This window comes from Zingiber officinale, chromosome 4B (genome assembly GCF_018446385.1).
Source record: "Zingiber officinale cultivar Zhangliang chromosome 4B, Zo_v1.1, whole genome shotgun sequence".
Classification (NCBI taxonomy): Eukaryota; Viridiplantae; Streptophyta; class Magnoliopsida; order Zingiberales; family Zingiberaceae; genus Zingiber; species Zingiber officinale.
The window spans coordinates 131,822,424-131,840,547 of NC_055993.1; the positions used below are offsets into that span (position 1 = coordinate 131,822,424).

At 36.9% G+C, this 18,124-nt stretch overlaps 2 protein-coding genes across 2 annotated transcripts; one reads left to right on the forward strand and one right to left on the reverse strand.

The window, feature by feature from the left end:
- Positions 1 to 3,398: 3,398 nt before the first annotated feature.
- Positions 3,399 to 4,483, reverse strand: LOC121976789 (MYB-like transcription factor 4). The gene is made up of 3 exons (XM_042529137.1): positions 4,252 to 4,483; positions 4,041 to 4,170; positions 3,399 to 3,946 (listed from the first exon to the last, which is right to left on the reverse strand). The coding sequence occupies exons 1-3, from the start codon at positions 4,382 to 4,384 to the stop codon at positions 3,559 to 3,561; spliced, it is 651 nt and encodes a 216-aa protein (XP_042385071.1). The 5' UTR covers positions 4,385 to 4,483; the 3' UTR covers positions 3,399 to 3,558.
- An 8,882-nt stretch (positions 4,484 to 13,365) lies between these two features.
- Positions 13,366 to 17,984, forward strand: LOC121976790 (pentatricopeptide repeat-containing protein At1g61870, mitochondrial-like). The gene is made up of 3 exons (XM_042529138.1): positions 13,366 to 14,593; positions 16,180 to 16,281; positions 17,662 to 17,984. Exon 1 carries the CDS (start codon positions 13,397 to 13,399, stop codon positions 14,579 to 14,581), a length of 1,185 nt encoding a protein of 394 aa, XP_042385072.1. The 5' UTR covers positions 13,366 to 13,396; the 3' UTR covers positions 14,582 to 14,593; positions 16,180 to 16,281; positions 17,662 to 17,984.
- Positions 17,985 to 18,124: the final 140 nt, after the last annotated feature.

An 18,124-nucleotide genomic window follows, 5' to 3' on the forward strand; every position in this document is an offset into this window, starting at 1 on the left:
GGTCAGAAATCCTTGCCGATTCTATTCTCTTCGCCTCCAGTTCTACATAGTATGAGACATCAGTGAAAGTCTTGGTATTTTCACTGTGAGTTAGATTTTGTTTCATTATTTCCTAAGAATCAGGAAGGGAACAGATAACTATCTGAACCTGTTGTTCATCAGTCAACTCATGACCAACAATTTTTAGCTCTCAAATCATATTTGTCATTTCCTTCAAATATTAGGTCATGGTAACATTAAGGCACTTTTTGTAGCTGTCAAATTTTATTGTTAGCTGACGAATGTTGCTTAAACTTACTCCACTATATTTCTCTCAAAGGGCAACCCAAACTACATAAGCAAATGGTAATGACTCATACTCAAATACCAGGTCATCTACCATTGAACTAATCAATATTCCCTTAGCAGCGGGCATTAAGGTTACGTTTGTGTTGTGATGTAGAATCATCAGTAGGTTCTTCCATGAACTTATTTACAGTCTCTAGAACTTCTTTTTTCTCAAGAATATATTGTATCTTAAAGTGTCAGATTTTATAGTCATCCTCATATAATTTATCTCTGTTATTGAGTTTAGCTATGATGTTAAACACATTATTTAGTAATTCCGTGAATTTCATATGTATATAATTTATGATTGATTCAATATTAATTTGAGTTGGTATATAAAATCAAGTGGCAATTACGTTTCCACTTATCATTTATATAATCCAATCTAACCAACATTGATTAATACTATTATACACATCTCATCAAATGAACTAAGCATTAAGTGAACAAATTATGAAATAAATTCATCATTTAAATGAACTAATCATTCTTTTAATATTCTTAACACATAACATTCCCTTTTTCTAGTTTGTTAGCACATAACATTCCCTTTTATAAGAGATCTTATGCTTTCACAACAACATAATCATATAGCAAGCAAAAAGATTTATCATGCATTTAACGTTTGCTCTGATACCATTGTTGATCTAAATGCATGAAATGTAGAAATATAAAATCTGTAAAACTCATAGTGATCTATCATAGTAGATTTTGATCTTCGCTTGTCATCGGAAGAATGATCAAAAACGAATCAAAAAGTTCTTCAAGATTCCACGAACCAAATCCTAAGCCTTCTCTTGTGTTCTTCCTTCACTCTTATGATGAACTACTCCTTCAAATCCTTCAGGACAATGGCAGCGTTAATGATCGTTTAATGCCAACTTAATTACATAAGGAGAAAAAAGGTTTGTGTGACAAAATGTTAGTTGATCCGTTTGGACAAACATAAGTAAGTCGTGCTCGCACACAAATCAACATAATTTAGTACAATCCAGACCTTACACATAAGAGAGAACCTACCCCCATGTATTTATTCATATTTTCAATGCAGGTGAATCAATATAAAACAAACAATATGCCTAGAAACTTTCAATGTGGGACTAACATCCCATTCATAATGGAACTTGTATCTTCTTCCACCTCTTCTCTATTCACACATATTCATTAATTCTAACTCTCTCTTTGCCCTTCCTCTCCTTCACCGACGATCTCCAAGGATAAACACACGTCAACCGGTTCGTTGACAGATGGCTTGAATATCTACGATATTTGACCGGAACATTAATCATAGAGATTATAACATAAAGTCTAAAACTAATCTTCAAAGTGCTCTGTACGAGCTCAGGAGCTCATAAGCTTTTTTTTAAGTCGGTAACCGTTATCAGAGTTAAGAACAACGAGGTGCTTGATAATCGAAGTTTTGGGTAACAATTATGAAAATGTAGCTAAGAAAAATCAAACAAAATTATAAATTATAATCCACATTCCACATAGGCAGTCAAAGAACAAAGAAATAAACAAACAAACTGACCAAATCTTTACCCACAAACTTGGCAACTTTAAAGAAAAATAAAACAATCCATGGAAATTAGAGGATTGTTCAGGTCCTCAACGAGAGGCTGCCTCCTCCTCGCACTCTGGATCTGGTGCTGCACTCGTTGCAACTTTGCCTTCTCCATGCATTTTGATGACGGCTTGTAAACACCGTTCTCTCTCAAACTCTCCTTCGAACGCTTATGACGAGCAGTCATCGAGTTCACTGGAGAACGAGTTCTTTTCGCAGGGAGAGTCTGAGTTCTTGGAGATGGGGAGACAATTACTTGCTTATGGGGATCAAGCACAACTATGAGCGGTTTGTGGTTTGCAGAAGAAAGCTGAGGACACACACTAGTAGCACTAGCACTAGCACTAGTGCTAGCAGTACTAATGCTTGTAATTGTACAAGAACTGGTGGAAGAAGAAGAAGACGACGAAGAAGAAGGAGGAGGAGGAGGTGGGGAAGCAGAAGAGGATGAAGAGGAATAAACGGAGGAAGAGGTGTGTGTTTCGGGGAGATCATCAAAACAGAGTTCGGTAGCAACAACCATCGACTCTGAGATGACGAGCTTCTCTTGCACTAGGACAACATTGGAATCATCATCAATCTTGGGAGAAGCCTGGCAGCACTTGCTCACGCATGAACCCATGGTTGTTGCCGTTGCTTCCCTTCTTCAGTTGCTCTGCTTCTTTTTGGAAACTGGGTTTAAATTCGAGGGGCGGGAGAGAAGTAATTATCCGTTGATCAACGGCTTCATGTGTCGATGGCAATGATGGTGGCGAGCTTTTTACCACCCGGCGCTCCAAAAAGTGGAAAACTGGAGTCTCTGGTCTCTGCTACTTTTAAAAGGGGCACTGGAACACTTTCCCTGTACAAAAAGTGGAAGACTCAATTAGTGAAATTTTCAACCGGCCAAAATAGTAACGCAAGTGACACTAGAGTACAACTTGTTTGTGCATAATGATAGATGATATCCTCTAATACACACCTGATGTTTACCTGGGTGATTACTTTAATAAATTTTAAAATTAATTTTGATATAAGATATTTTATTGGGTATCTAATCTTTTTCATATAAAAGATAGATGTACTAAAATAAAATATCTTCCTTAATTTACCTACATATATTTAGCTAGGTCGACTAGACTAGATCATTTGAAATAAACGTTATCATTTTTTTTCCCCCTAATAATTTGGTTAAATTTATAAACTTTTACAAATTTAAGTTTATTACTATTTTTTTAAAAAAATAAATTTTAATTAAAAAGAAAAAAAGATGCGTGCGACGAGGAGTCGCCCCGCCAGGCCGTTTAAGCCCGTAAGAAGTAGCGCAAGCCCCGTAGAAAGTAACGGATGACATGTGACCGACGTCATGCTGATCGATGATGGGTCTGCGGAACAGGCACGTGATGCCCAATCATTCACTCGCTGAACTAGATGCTGACGTCTGATGACGTTAGATCGTGGTGGTTGCTACCCATCAGATGCATTTATCACGGATAAAAAATTCGATCCAACAAAAATATATATATATATATATATATATAATTTTTTCCTCGATCCTCTAAAAATGAAACAATAAATTAAAACAGTCCAAATCAATCTAAATGAGGAAGACGACAAATGTCGACATCCATGGCAGAATCGCCTGCCAAATCGCGACTCGATCTTACTGAGATCGAACTCCTCCGATCTTATCCACGGTGGCCATGAGAATGGCCGCTCGGGCTCGCGCGGCAGCTGCAAGCTTCGTCGCTTCGGAATCCGAGGTGGTAGCAGAAGCAAATTGTCTGGCCACACGACGCGGCTGGAGGCGCCGGCACCACCTCCGGGGAGGCGGAAGTCGTCGGCCAATTAGCAGCCGCGTGGGGGAGGCGAAGGCTGATGCTGAGGTCGAGATCGCCGCCGCCGCCGCTACAGCCGCCTTCGTCCGTGCTGCTCTGTCGTACTCCGGCCTTGAGCGGGAGGTGCGTCCGGGGGTCCAGGCCCTGGCCGACGAGCTTCCGCTTGATGTGCGAGTTCCAGTAGTTCTTGATCTCATTATCCGTTCTTCCCGGTAACCTCGCCGCGATCACCGACCATCTATCGACAGAAAACAAAAACAAAACAAAAAATCGAGCAAACTCATCAAATTCCTGAATACAAAATAAGAAAGTTAATCTGTATACGTACGTACTTGTTTCCGAGCAAAGCATGGAGGTTGACGATGAGCTTGTCCTCTTCCTCAGTGAAGTTTCCTCGCTTGAGGTCCGGCCGAAGGTAGTTCATCCACCGGAGCCGGCAGCTCTTGCCGCAGCGCAGGAGGCCTAATTCATCAAAAAAAAAAATAACTAACAGATCAGGATTATTAAGATTAATTATTAATTCATTTCTAAAGATGATTAAACCTGCAGCCTTAGGGAGCGACCGCCAGCAGCCTTCGCCGTGAGCCTGGATGTGAGCGATGAGCTTGTCGTCCTCTTCCCTGGTCCAGGCTCCTTTGTTGGTGTGAACTTGCTCGCAGCAGGGAGACCTGCCCATGACTAGCTAGCTGCTGGCCGATGAAATGAACGAATTAATCAACAAATTGAGTTAAGAAAGACGACTGACCGATCGAGTGAGAAAACCTTGGGAAGGCGCTTTATACGGGAATGATGGGGAGAGAGGGGGCAGGTTGTGGTTGGTAACTGCATGCAGACTGTTTGGTCCGTTTTGACTCTGTGTCACACTGTCCGTCACAATTGACTGGTGTGCTTAATTCAGCCTGGTCTAACCACGCCTGAAAGTCGGTCGGACTGACACCCGAGTCGTAGGTTCTGTTATGTCTGATCAAATCCGTTATTACGATTTATCCAGATGTTTTATGTATAGTACCATGAGTGAGAGACTGAGAGGAGTTTTTAATAAATACGTTTGGATATATATATATATATATATATATATATTTCATAAAAAAAAATTGTGAACTGTATGCCGTAAATTTTATCCACGTGAATTATATTTATTAATAAAACTTTTATTAAAATAATAAATAAATAAATATATTTTAAAATAAATAAATAAATTTGTATTATAAATTTAATCAAATATATTTTTTTTAACAATCAAATAAGTTTAAATTGACAACTATTCAAATCAAATTTAAACTCTACAAAAAAAACATCAAACCAGTCTTAAACAATTGTTTCAATAATTTAGTCCATTTTAAACTCAACTCGACTTAATTTCATTATCATATCAAATTTAATAAATTTGATTACTATCAAACTAAACTCGGTTGATTCATTTAAGGCCGTAGTTAAAGAATCGAGCTTTGGGGTTGTTATATGTAGTCAAGGATGAGCTAAGCCGGCCCTTTTACACTAAATTAATTCCGAGTAAACAGCTAACGACTTGGGTTTGTACAAGGATTGCGGCATGAATGGTTGTTATGTGATTAGTGCAACAGGGAGTTTGGTGACCCACTGCTCCTTCACGGTCATTAAAGACGATAATTGTGGTCTGGATGAGGTTGATGGAATCAATTGGTCGTTGACGTAGTTGACGTAGTTGACGTCGCGAAATCATATAACGACAAAAGTTTAATCAAAAATATTGATGTTGGGGAAGCATATAATAATAAAATTAGATTAATATGTTGATTCACACCGATTAGTCAAGAAAATTTAATAGTAACTAGTGTTTTATTTGAGTTAGAAGTGTGTTCGAGAATTTTTGTATGATCGATATGAATTGATCAGTTTAACACGCGATCCATTTTCTATCTAATCGAGCACTCACATGTGTCTTGTCGAGCGTTATCGTGTTGGCTCATAATCATATCTGATTAATATGAAATTTTATTTAATTAGTTTTTAATGTGATTAAATAGTGTACAAAATGCTGTCTTAATCTTTTTTATAGTATTCGATAAGCTACGTATATAGATTATCATGAACCACATTCACATTTGGGCCTCCATAATACAATATTGCATTGTTAAACAATGATTTAGAATCTACATATATACATCCTGAATTTAATTAGATCATCACCTTTCCTAATTAATTTACTTTATAATATTTCTTAATTCAACGTAATACAATATCATAGCTATGTATTATGGTGAAATCAAAGTTGTATTGACTCTAAAAAAATATTATTCAATAATCCAATTTAATTATATCATAATTAGAAATGTAGACATTCAATCGAAAGAGAATGATGCAGAAAAATTTGTTGTTAGTGAAAGGCGCAAAGAGTATAGCATGGTTCAGAGGGGCAAACATATCATGTAGTCTGCAGTCCCGTTGATCGAATAGCTAACATAGCCAATTAATTAATTAATAGATTGATTAATTATACCAGCTTTGCTATTGATTGATCTTGATTAGGGTTAATTAGTTGAATGCGTCTCACACATACTAATCAATCATTCATTTTATAATCTAGTGGTATCATACTGATTAGGGAATGGTAACGAATATATGAACATATTTTTATAGAATCATATAAATTTTCAAAATTACCAAATTATGTAGGTTAGTTTTAAAATTATCAAATTATATACTTATTTTCCGTTTTATCCTTAATCAGTCGAATGATAAAAACAATCAGTCGAATTAATTTTTATTTGAAAATCAATCGATTGATTTTTAACACTAGTCGAATTGATTTTCTCCATGCTGAAGTTTCAAGTAAATCAGTTGACTGATAATGGAAATCAGTCGAATTGATTTGCTTATGTATCAAATGTTCTAGGATCCGTGTGGCTGGCAAGAGGGTGAATTGCCCTTAAAAAAAAAAAATCTTTCTCGAACTTTTAAAATAATAAGACACTTGTATAAAAAAAATTAATAAACTAATAAAAAGAAAGAGGCTATAAATTTTTACTTGGTTATAACCATGAAGGTTATTAATCTAAGACTCTGAAGCACTACTCAAATTCTCCCTTCGTCGTAGGCAGAGAACACTCTTGCAAGCTTTGGAAGCGCACAAAGTAGTAGATGTTGAATAAAAGTGAATGGAAAAGAGATGGAAGAGCAAAGAGGCTCAATTGTGAATAAGATTTTAGTCTCACATTGGGAGTTTCATGGCATGATGGTTGATTTATATTGATTCACATGCATTGAGGATGTGAACAAATACATGGGGAGAGTCTCTCTCTCACGCGTGGGTGTGCAGGGGAGGTGCAAATACAGGGCCCGGATTGCACTGAAACCATGTTAACTCGTGTGCGAGCACGACCTGCGCGCCGAATGTCGGACCGGTCGGGGCAAAATTTGCCTAAGGGGAACAACTAATATTTTGCCACGTAAACCTTTTTGTTGTTGATCACAGGCAGAAGACACAGCAACACAAGCTTCTCTCCACCTTCATTCCCTCATTCTCTGTCGTGCAACTCCTGCTCGGGAGAGTGCCCGTGATAACATTCGGGTGTCTCTCAGTTCGTCATGACCACTAGTGCTTAGTGGAATCACGGTCAACCATTGTATCCTGGGAAACAGACGACCCGAGTAAACCTAGAAGAACTGACAAAGGTGGGGCGAATCTGTTTCAATGAAACTGCCTTAGTTACAAGCCTCGGTCAGTTTTCTTGGTCGGTCTCTTCATCTGTCCGGTCGACCTGTCTGCTCGCCCGCCCGGTCTGCCTTTCGCCAGACCTGTCTGCCTCTCGCTCGGCCGATCTGCTTCACGCGACCTGCCTGTCCATTCCTGTCTGCTCGCCCGGTCTGCCTTTCGCCAAACCTGTCTGCCTCTCGCTCGGTCGGTCTGCTTCGCCCGATCTGCATGTCTAGACCTGTCTACTCGCTTGGTCTGTCTTTCACCATACCTGTCTGTCCACCCAATTTGCTTCTCGCTTGGCTGGTCTGCTTCACCCGACCTGCCTTTCTATCCGCCTGACACTAGATCGCCCGGCCTGCCTCTCATCAGGCATGTCTGCCCGCTCGGTCAGCCTTTCTGCTCGGTTGGCCTTTCTGATCTGCTGCGTCCACTCGTGCTGCTCGGCCGATCAGCCCGTTCTATCAACACTGTGCAAACTGCCTTCATCACCTGGTAGAAACCATCCCCTGCTTGTAGTCTAAGATCATTCGCTCAGGTCATCTCTATTGTAAGTTGAATTTAAATTCTGTGTAATTTTAAATTCAGCTAAATCTCCAAAATCTCCGACAACATATTGTTTTGTCCAATAGTAGAACACTTAAAAAAAACTCATATATGAGTTGTTCTAAACTACTGGGATCAAGGCTATATTTATAACTCTGATCAAGGCGCCTGAACGTGGATAAAATTTTATCCTCATCGCAACGAATCACGCCACGTCACGATTTGATAGAGTTTTGGGTTCGGGTGCTCAGAAGGGTTCCGAGCGCCCGGAGTCTGGGAGTCCAAACCCAAAAGTAAACTTCTTGTTGACTTTTTGGTCCGGGTCTTCTGCTCCGATTCCACTCACTTGGGTCCGAGTCTTCCGCTCTGGCTCCTCTCGCTTGGGTGATTTTGGCCATTCGGAATAACGCTCACCCGAACTCATTTTTCGGCCTTTCTTGAGCATCCTTCCACTTCTGCTTCTCGCCCCTCAGAAACACCCCCCGTCTCCTTCTTGTCAGCTTGTGTACTATTCCGCAGCACCTTGTCCTTCAGACGCATCGAGCTCATCGACTCTCTCCTGTGTCGTCCTTCTCGCTAGCTGCGTCTTTTGCTTGACTTTCTGTGCTTTTAAGTTTCTGCATATTTAGACACAAGGGTTAAACCACAACAGGACCTAATTTATCCTAGTCGATCATATCAAAATTACCTCGGGGTACTTACAATCTCTCCTTTTTTTTATATGAGTAACCCAAGTTAAGTTAGGAAAAAAAACAACCAAATAATAGACATTTGGAAAAAAAAACAAATAATAGAGATATTTTGCATTTAAAATATGTAAAAAAATCTATCTCTATCTTCTACCTCCCCTTATACTTTACCTCTAATTTCTAATTCTCCCCCCTTTGATCACATTAAAAATGGAATATTAAACAAATGACTTGGAAACAAATCTAAAACAAAATCTAAGGGACACAAAGTTGAAAATGACTATTATCCAGAAAATTAGGAAAATATAAATTTTGAAAAATATTTTTAAGTTGAACTATTCTTTCTCCGAAAAATTAAGATTAAATTAATTTGAATCAGAAATTTTGCAGAACAATTTATTTGAAAGCATTAAATAATTTTATAACAGTTAAATGCTTAAAGTTAGTCAATTAAACATTCATTTCAGTAATTGGCTTCTAGGTTGTGTTGAGTCATTAGGTCATTTTGATTATTGGAACAACAATCACTTCTAGACAAAGTTTCTTAAAAAAATTAAATATTTAATTTTTTTCTGAAAGTCCTAGGTCTAACTTAAAAAAATAAGTTATGCACAAAAAGATAATTTTAATTTAAACATGACTTTGGAACCAAAAGCAGATTCCTTCCTACTAGATTAATTAAAAACTTTCTAGGAACATACTTCTGTGATATTTTTCTAATTTTCCCTTATAATATTTAAGATACCAATTTAGGTTTCTACAATTTTTCTAGGTATTTTGATTATCATATGCAAAGTTTCTTGATTTTTTAATTTGGTCATTCAATTTTTTATTTTCATCTTTTAATTTATCATATATTTCTAGGGGACATGTATTTTCTATGATTGTTCTTAATTCAGAAACTTTCTTTTTTATATTAATATTTTTTGTTTTTAGTTTACATAGCGATCTGATCCTGGATTTAATACCTGAATATGACTGGTTAGGGGTAGTAAACATATCTCACTTACCAGATCTGTTCTGAAGTTTGTTTCTTCCTTCTCGTTGAAACTTTCTTCTGAGGAGCCTCCCCCTTCATTTATGCTCTCCTCCAGGTGGCTTGTCATAGTGCAAATCTAGTGTACTCCTCCAGATTTGATTCTGATGATGACTCATCCTACGTCGCCTTCAGGATTTTGTGCTTTGTTGTGGTTGGTTCCTTCTTGTTATCCTTCTTCTTCAGCTTTAGCCAGTCATTCTTGATATGACCCTCTTCATTACAATTATAGCATCTTACCTTCCTTGCTCTTTTTTTCTTTGTTTACACTTGATTAAAGTTAATAGTTTTAAAAAAATTCTTGAATTTCCTTATCATATATGTTGTTTCATCATCGTCGAAGGAATTGTCGGCGTCTGATGCATCTTTCTTGGCTTTTAGAGAAATATTATTTGATTTCTCTATTTCCTGATAATCTATACAGCGCGACTCGTGAAGTTCAAAAGTTAAAAATAAGCTTTCAAGAGTGCATAGCTCAAGGTCCTTAGAGATGTAAGCATCTACTAAGGTTGACTACTCTTGAGTTCTCGGAAAAAAGTTAAGTACGTACTTTAAGGAGTCACGATTTGTTACCTTTTCTCCCAGGTTGTTGAGCTAGGTGATTAGGTCTTTGATCCTTACATGGAGTTGTGCTACCTTCTCTCCCTTGTTCATCTAGAGATTTGTCAATTCACTTTGGAGGATGTCCCGCTTTGCGAGTTTGGCTTCCTCGTGGAGCTCCAGGAATTTATCCCAGAGATCTTTGGCAGAGTTGTAGCTTCCAATCCAGCTAACCTCCTGTGGCGGAAGAATGTTGAGTAGATGAAACTCTACTTTTCCATTAGCCACGAAGTCGGCTTGCTCATGTTTAAAAAAAAAATCATTGCTCTTAATATATTGGGCAAAATTGATATTTGAGAACATGGATATAATCAGGAGAATTGGACAAATACATAGGAGCTAGTTTCATATCAATCTAAAGTCGTTTGGTTCATTAGACGGTTTTGGGTAAAACTAGTTGATGGACCAAACGTCCTCATATTGACATGAAACTAGTTTTTATGCGTTTGATTAGTTCTCTTGCTTATATCTATGCCCTCAAACATCAATTTGACATAATATATTGAGAGCGGTAATTTTTTAAATATGAATATATTTGAAAAATCTAATTCATGTTTAAAAAATTACTATTCTCAATATATTGAGTCAAATTGATGTTTGATGGATCTAGACAAACATGAAACTAACTCATATATGTTCGTCTAGTTCTCATGATTATATCATTTTTCTCAAATTTTAATTTGACCAAATATATCGAGAGCAGTAATTTTTTGAACATGAATATGTTCGAAAAATCTAATTCATGGTCAAAAGATTACTGCTCCCCATATATTAAGTCAAATTAATGTTTGATGTCATGAATATAATCAGGAAAACTAGTCGAACATATAACAACTAATTTCATACCAATCCAAACTCGTTTAGTCCATAAATCAATTTTGGACTAATATATTGAGAATAATGTTTTTTTAAAGATGAATTAGATTTTTCGAATATATTTGTATTCAAAAAATCACCGCTCTTAATATATTATATCAAATTAATATTTGAGGGTATAGATATAATTAGGAAAACTAGACGAATATATAGAAAGTAATTTCATATCAATCCGAAGACGTTTGGTCTATCAGTCAGTTTTGCCCAAAACCTACTGATAGACCTAAACAGTTTAAAATGACTTGGAACTAGTTCTTATGTATTTGTCTAGTTCTCCTGATTATATTCGTGTTTTTAAATATCAATTTGATCCAATACACTGAGAGTAGTGATTTTTTAAACATGAATATAATATATTTAAAAATATAATTTATGTTCAAAAAATTATTGTTCTCAATATATTAGGTCAAATTAACGTTTGAAGATATAAATATAATCTGGAGGACTAGACGAATACATAAGTTACTATTCTTAATATATTGAATAAAATTGATATTTGAGGGCATGTATATAATCAAGAGAATTAGATGAACATATAAAAATTAATTTTATGTCAATTCAAGATAGTTTGATTTATCAACTGATTTTATCTCAAATTAATTTTGATATCGGAATAAATTAATTCTATTGATTTTCATTATCAATTTGATTAATTTTCTCGAAACTTAGACATAAAGAAAAATCAATTTGTTTTGTGTTAAAAATCAATTGACTAATTTTTAAAAAATTGATTTGATTAATTTTTTTTTTATCAATCAATTCATTAGAAATAAAATAAAATAAAAATAGATACATGATAATTTTAAAAAATCTACCTACCTAATTCGGTAAACGCTAGTACGTGGTAAAAAAAAAAAAAAAAATAGAATTGTCACCCTAGAGGTTCCTAGCCTCGACCCCACCAAATTTCAGAGATAGTAAATTATGATTAATACTGGGTAGGATAAATGACTAAAGGTCGAAAGAATTTTTGGTAAAACGCTGGTATGTGAATCATAACTGGGATGTATATTTTTTTTTCACGTATCTGAAGCTCCCCGAGATCGCGAAAAGTCTATAACTTAATTTGACATCGCTACTCCATCTCATCTGATGATGTATTTTTTAATGAAAATAATTTACTTTTGTATTTTTGAAATTTGTACAATAATTCTCTTATTTTTTATGATGATCATATATATTTATATATATTAAAAAATAAATCTTATTGCAGTCGAAGCCGCCAACCAATCATTGATACATTTTTTTTTTCATTTTTCAATTTTTTATTATTGAAAAATAAGTACTAAAAGTCAAATTGCAGATACAGCTGGCCAAATTTGTGAACATGGGTGCGCACGGGCAGCATACCAAAATCGACTAAACTAAATGAATATATTTACTATATATAAATAGATTGTCTATAATAAATTCAATTCTTTTTTGAGATTCTATATTGACAACTATACTTTTATACCGTTAAATATCAAGATAGAGACAAACTACGAGTCTCTCCGATAAAAGTTTCGAGAATAACAGCCCTTGCGAGAAGGCCTAACTATATGAGTCCAATAAAAGCACTACGATTTACCTAGAACATTATATTAATTTGAAGTTAGGGATTAAATTATAAGTATTTAAATGATAATCTAAGTATTTTACTGTGATATTATAATATTAGGACCTATTAACTTTATACAGAGGATTTATATCCTTACAACGTAGCACAAACGGTAGATGCACGATATCTCTGGCCTAATAACTAGAGGTCAATTCTTAGGAACGAACGACTTGAAGTTTATCTTATCATACACCTGATGTCTGTGTATCTATATATACTTCCCTCCATATTCATGGGACTAACACTAGGAGACCATTAATATAATGAATCTACATTTATAAAAATAAAGAGAACTCATACTAAATAGTTTGTTTTAATAATTTAGAGTTTAGAATACAACTAATATTTTTAATAAAAAATAGATTATTTATATTATTTATTTGATTTTAGTAATAATTTAACCTAACTTAATTAATGTTTTAATCAATTTTGTTGTTAGATGATTATATATTTAATGTAAGGGTTATAGATTTAAATCTCAATTTTATTATAAATATATATGCGTATTAATTAAAAAAAAAGATCTTTGGGGAGAATTAAAATTTGAAAAAGCAAATCACAGTCCTGAATTAACCCTTTTTAGATTTACTACGATTTATTTAACCCTTTATCCAACAGCGAAATTGCTACTAAAAAAAGGGAAAAAAAACAATCTAATCACCAAGATGGCCTCGCCCTCGCTGCCTGGGCTGCGCCACCGTCTTCCTCCACTCCTCCTTCTTTGTCGTCGCCTCACCAACGCTCCGACGACGGCCTTTGAAGAGTCCCTCACCGCCCGCTCTGCTCTCGCCCTCCTCCGCTCCGAGAAAGACCCTACTCGCATCCTGTCCATCTGCCGTGCTGCCGCTCTATCGCCTACTTCCTACCCCGATCGCGCCGCCCTCTCTGTCGCCGTGTCGGCCCTATCGACCTCCGGATCCCAATCTTCTGTACGCTCTCTCCTCGATGGTCTTCTCTTGTCACCCTCGGCCGCCGCTGTCCGCCCCCATCTCATCGTCCTCTTTGGCCAGGCTGGCATGCTATCCGACGCCCTTCGCGTCTTCGAAGCTTCACATACTCCTTCAGTTCGTACCTTCAACTCCCTTCTTTTCGCCTGTATCCTCTCTAAGAAGCACTCCGAAGTCCCCAGAATCTTCTACGATTTCACCATTTCCTACCAAATAAAACCTGATCTCACTACCTACAACACTGTCATCAAAGCGTTCTGCCAATCTGGATCCTCAAGGTGCTTCTTTTCCGTTTTGGCTGAGATGAAGCGGTTTAGAGTCAAGCCAAATGCCACCACTTTCGGCACTGCCTTGGCCGGATTTTACCGTGAGCAGTTGTTTGATGATGTAAGGAAGATTTTGTTATTGATGAAGAAGCACAAATGCCGTGCCAATCTTTCAATTTACAATGTTAGGATACAGAGCTTGTGCAAGCTGAAAAGAAGTAATGAGGCGAAGGAGTTACTGAGGGAAATGCGAAAAAAGTGCATGGAGCCCGACTGGGTCACCTATGATCACCTGATCTTGGGATGTTGCGGCGAGGGGAATTTGAAGGAGGCAATGATGTATTTCAACGAGATGAAAAAGCGAGGATTGGTTCCTAAGAGTACCTGTTACTTCACTTTAATTTACTATTTGTGCAAAGGTAAGGACTTTGAGGTGGCTCTTGAAGTGTGCAAAGAAAGCATAGGGAAGAATTGGGTGCCACATTTTTCCATTATGGTGGAGCTTGTAAATGGTCTTATTAGTGTTTCAAAGCTCAAGGAAGCTAGGGAGATGCTAGAAAAGTTGAAGGAGAAGTTCCCTAGCAATTGTGAGATGTGGAAGGACGTTGAAGAAAACTTGGCTTTAGTTACACATTGAGGAGTTGGTGAGGTATGTGTTCTTTGGCAGATGTTTTAGTAATATGTTGTATTTATGACTTCTTCTCAGAAATTATGTTTTAGTAGAACTTACATGCAATAGTTGTTCTAGGTTGCCTTTTGAAATATAACACTATAATTAGTTCCTTATATACACTTGGTTTCTAACCGAACCAACCGAATAAACTAAATTAACTGAATTTTTTCAACAAGATTATCAAAATTTTCAAATCTCTAACAAAGGGAGGGAACGAATTGAGCTAAAGGAATTGAAGAACACAATGATAAGTTTACCAAGAGTAAATGGCACTTGGTGCCTTCTTGGCTTATTCAATAACAATTTTTGTTTTGATTTTACATGTCTAAAATTAGGAACAAGCTGACACCGACGATTTAAAAAGATGGGAGAAATGGATGAATCAATGCAAAAGGTAGACTTCGATTGGGATCTTAGAGATATATTTCTCTTGGAACCTCACGACATAGTTGGCCCACGAAAAGGAACTTCCGCATGCCATACTTGAACAGCTCAGATGTCTCCGACACCATAACGCAGAGATCGAACTGTTGCACCTCGTATTCTTTGCAACTGGACCATGAGCACTGGGAGGGTAAGATCGTGGTGGTAGGCACGGCGAGGCCAAGGACGAGGAAGGCAATGCAGGATGCTGCAAGGAGGCCAAGCGAGAAGGAGGTCGAAAAACCAAGCAAGGACAGGAGTACCTCTAGGTTGCAGAGGGTGGCGTTTAGATCCCTCTCACCTCTTCCGTACGGCACAAGCGATGCTTCACCAACCCCTCCATGCATAGGAAAAGGATATAGAGCGTGCATGCGGAGGAGCAGTGAGGTACTAGAGGAGGACAAGCAGCGAGAGCGACGGGAGGAGGAAATGCTGAGCAGGGCGGCGAGAGCGACAGGAGGAGGGAAGGCTGAGCAGGGGGCAGAGCGACAGGAGTAGAGGAGGGGATTGAGCGACAGGAGTCGGAAGGGGAATCATGATGCGAATGATTAGATTAGGGATTACGTAGGAATTTAAGTCCGGTTTGATTAAAAATTTGGTTTTTTTCGATTTAACTAAATAGGAAACTTTAAAATAGAAACCGAACCGAAATAACCTAAATAACCGATTTTTTTTTTAACTTAAATAACCGAAATTCCAAAATAACCGAACCAAATTTTTAAATTCGGTTGGTTCGGTCGGTTTGTTCTGTTTAATCGAATTTATTCTCACCCCTAACAACATGTAAAATTTTCAGTTTCTTTTATTAAGGTGACCACTATTTTGAGGATTAAAAACATTATGTTCTTGCCATTGGTAATTGATTTTTTTAATAAACAGTGATAGTTAGAATTCTACATGTTTCATTCAATTTTCTACCAACAAATGCATCCCGTATTACGTATAGTAAATGCAATAATCCAAATTGCACAATTTGTATATTATCACTTGTACTTAAGTAAACTTGCAACATTTTCAGATTATCAATGTGCATGAAATTGTAGCATCTTCCACTTTTTTGTTGTTCCCAAAATTTTAGGGTTGTCTATTAACTTGCATTTAGGAATATTGCTCCAAAAGTAATCACTGTCCTTTTTCAGGATTATCTTTCTGTATACATGTGGCTGCTGGCTACAGAAGAATTGAGCCTTTTTCAGATAAAAACTTGGTGATCATAGAGAAATGCAACTTTCTTAGTTTTGGTAAGGGAATCTGATGGCTATTGTTTTGCAATTTTACTTCATTTGCCATTATGTGTTTAGTTTGATCTTCCCCCAGTTGTTTTTGGTGTTTAAATGGGTCTGAACCATTTCAGTTTTGGTGACCTTGTCCACGAGAACCTATTATTGTCATAGAAATTCTGATGTAGCTAGACTATTATTACCAAGGTCACAAGCTGAATATTAACAGATTCAATGATAAGGCAAATTCCTAAAGTAAACTGCAGTCCAAATACAATTTAAAAAATATATCTTTATATTCTGATATGTTTTTTTTATTATATGAACTACAAAGTATATTTGTAAATTTTGAGTGGGGTCAATTGACATCGTTAACTAAGGTAGCTAGATGCCATGAGAGATATGAAACTGATTATATTCCATGGGATCATTAGTTTGTTTGAGGGGATTATCTGAGAATCCTAGTTGCTGTAAATTTTACGATAATAATGTTAGAATTAGTTTGTTTGATCTTGTCTTTTTATTTGCTTATATATGTTTTCATGCTTGGGTGTTATAACACGAGGGCAGTGACTTTATTAGACTCAATTTGCAACTTAGTATTAGAGTCATCCTCCCCTATCTCTCCTTGTTGCCGCCTTGAATCTATGTTGCTTCTCACATTGCAAAGTTCCTCTCAATTTACTCTTGCCCCTCTGCCCTCATCACATGTGATTGTGAAACTCCCCCTCCCTTCCTCATAGATCAACCTGCTGTCTCGTGCCAGATTGTAACTTCTTCCACTCTCATTCGTCCTCTTTACCCCCTCCCTTACTTGTGCATGCGCCTGCTTCTCTCTTCGTTCCTGTCTCTGCTGCAAAAGTTTCTTTCTTCCCCCTCCATCATTGCACTCCACTTCCCATCTTTTCCATTCTGCATGGAAGAAGCCTCCCCTTCCTCCCTTCCATGTTTCAAGGGATTACCGTATGCAAGTTTCTCAACTCTAAATCATAAGCTAGCCCCTTTGTTTTTTTTTTCCCTTCCTAGGATCACTGCTTGCTCGATGTGTTCTTTGAACCTTAGGACCATTGATTCTCCTTGACCTTAACAATCTTAATAGTGATATCGAACTAATACATAAAAGCTAATGTTTATGAACAATAGTGTTTCTGTTTTCATCCTAATGTTCTTTAATGCCGATAGGTCTCCACAATTTCTCTTCTTTGCCACTCTACAAAAACAAAAAAAGTAATCCTAGTTTCACTCGTAGTACGTAAGCTTTACATTACCGAATAACTTACAGGAATAGCTATTTGTCGAAATTCATGTAATACGTAATTCCTGTGAATCACTCGAGCTACTGTTTCAGTTTCTGTCTCCTATGCCTGTAACTGAACATCCTTTTCTGCTCATGTATTCCAGCACTACCTGGGCAGATCTTGCTCACTACTATCAGGTTGCACCTCATTCCAGCAATTGGATGCAGCAGCAAAAAACCAACCTCCGGCGATCTATCGAACCCAACTTTGGTGGTGAAGGCTTGCTAGATGCAAATTCTTTAGGGGAAGAATCTGTTTGTTGAAGACAGAGTCTTTTTAGGGTTTAGAAACTGTGCTGTATCTGTCTTCAACAGATACAGAGTCGTTTAAACGCCTCTGGCTTCTTAAGTTTATTTATTTATTTTTTAACAAACTGTGTAACTTCTTTCAGATTTATAGATATGTTTATTAGCAGTGTTCATTTTATTTAAAATGGTGGAACTCAATCTAAATAATGGGACCACACTGAATTTTTCTATGATTGTTTTTGAGAAATTGATTGAACCAAAGGAATATGTATACCCAAATGAAACTAAATTAAAATATCAAATTTGGTTCAGTTTAGT

Bases quoted from the DNA above. Each gene is read 5' to 3' on its own strand.
- LOC121976790 (XM_042529138.1), top strand. From the start codon at position 13,397: ATGGCCTCGCCCTCGCTGCCTGGGCTGCGCCACCGTCTTCCTCCACTC.
- LOC121976789 (XM_042529137.1), bottom strand. From the start codon at position 4,384: ATGGGCAGGTCTCCCTGCTGCGAGCAAGTTCACACCAACAAAGGAGCC. The intron at 4,171-4,251 runs GTTTAATCATCT...TTGATGAATTAG, and splicing joins GTCGCTCCCTAAGGCTGCAG to GCCTCCTGCGCTGCGGCAAG. The intron at 3,947-4,040 runs GTACGTACGTAT...TTCTGTCGATAG, and splicing joins CATGCTTTGCTCGGAAACAA to ATGGTCGGTGATCGCGGCGA.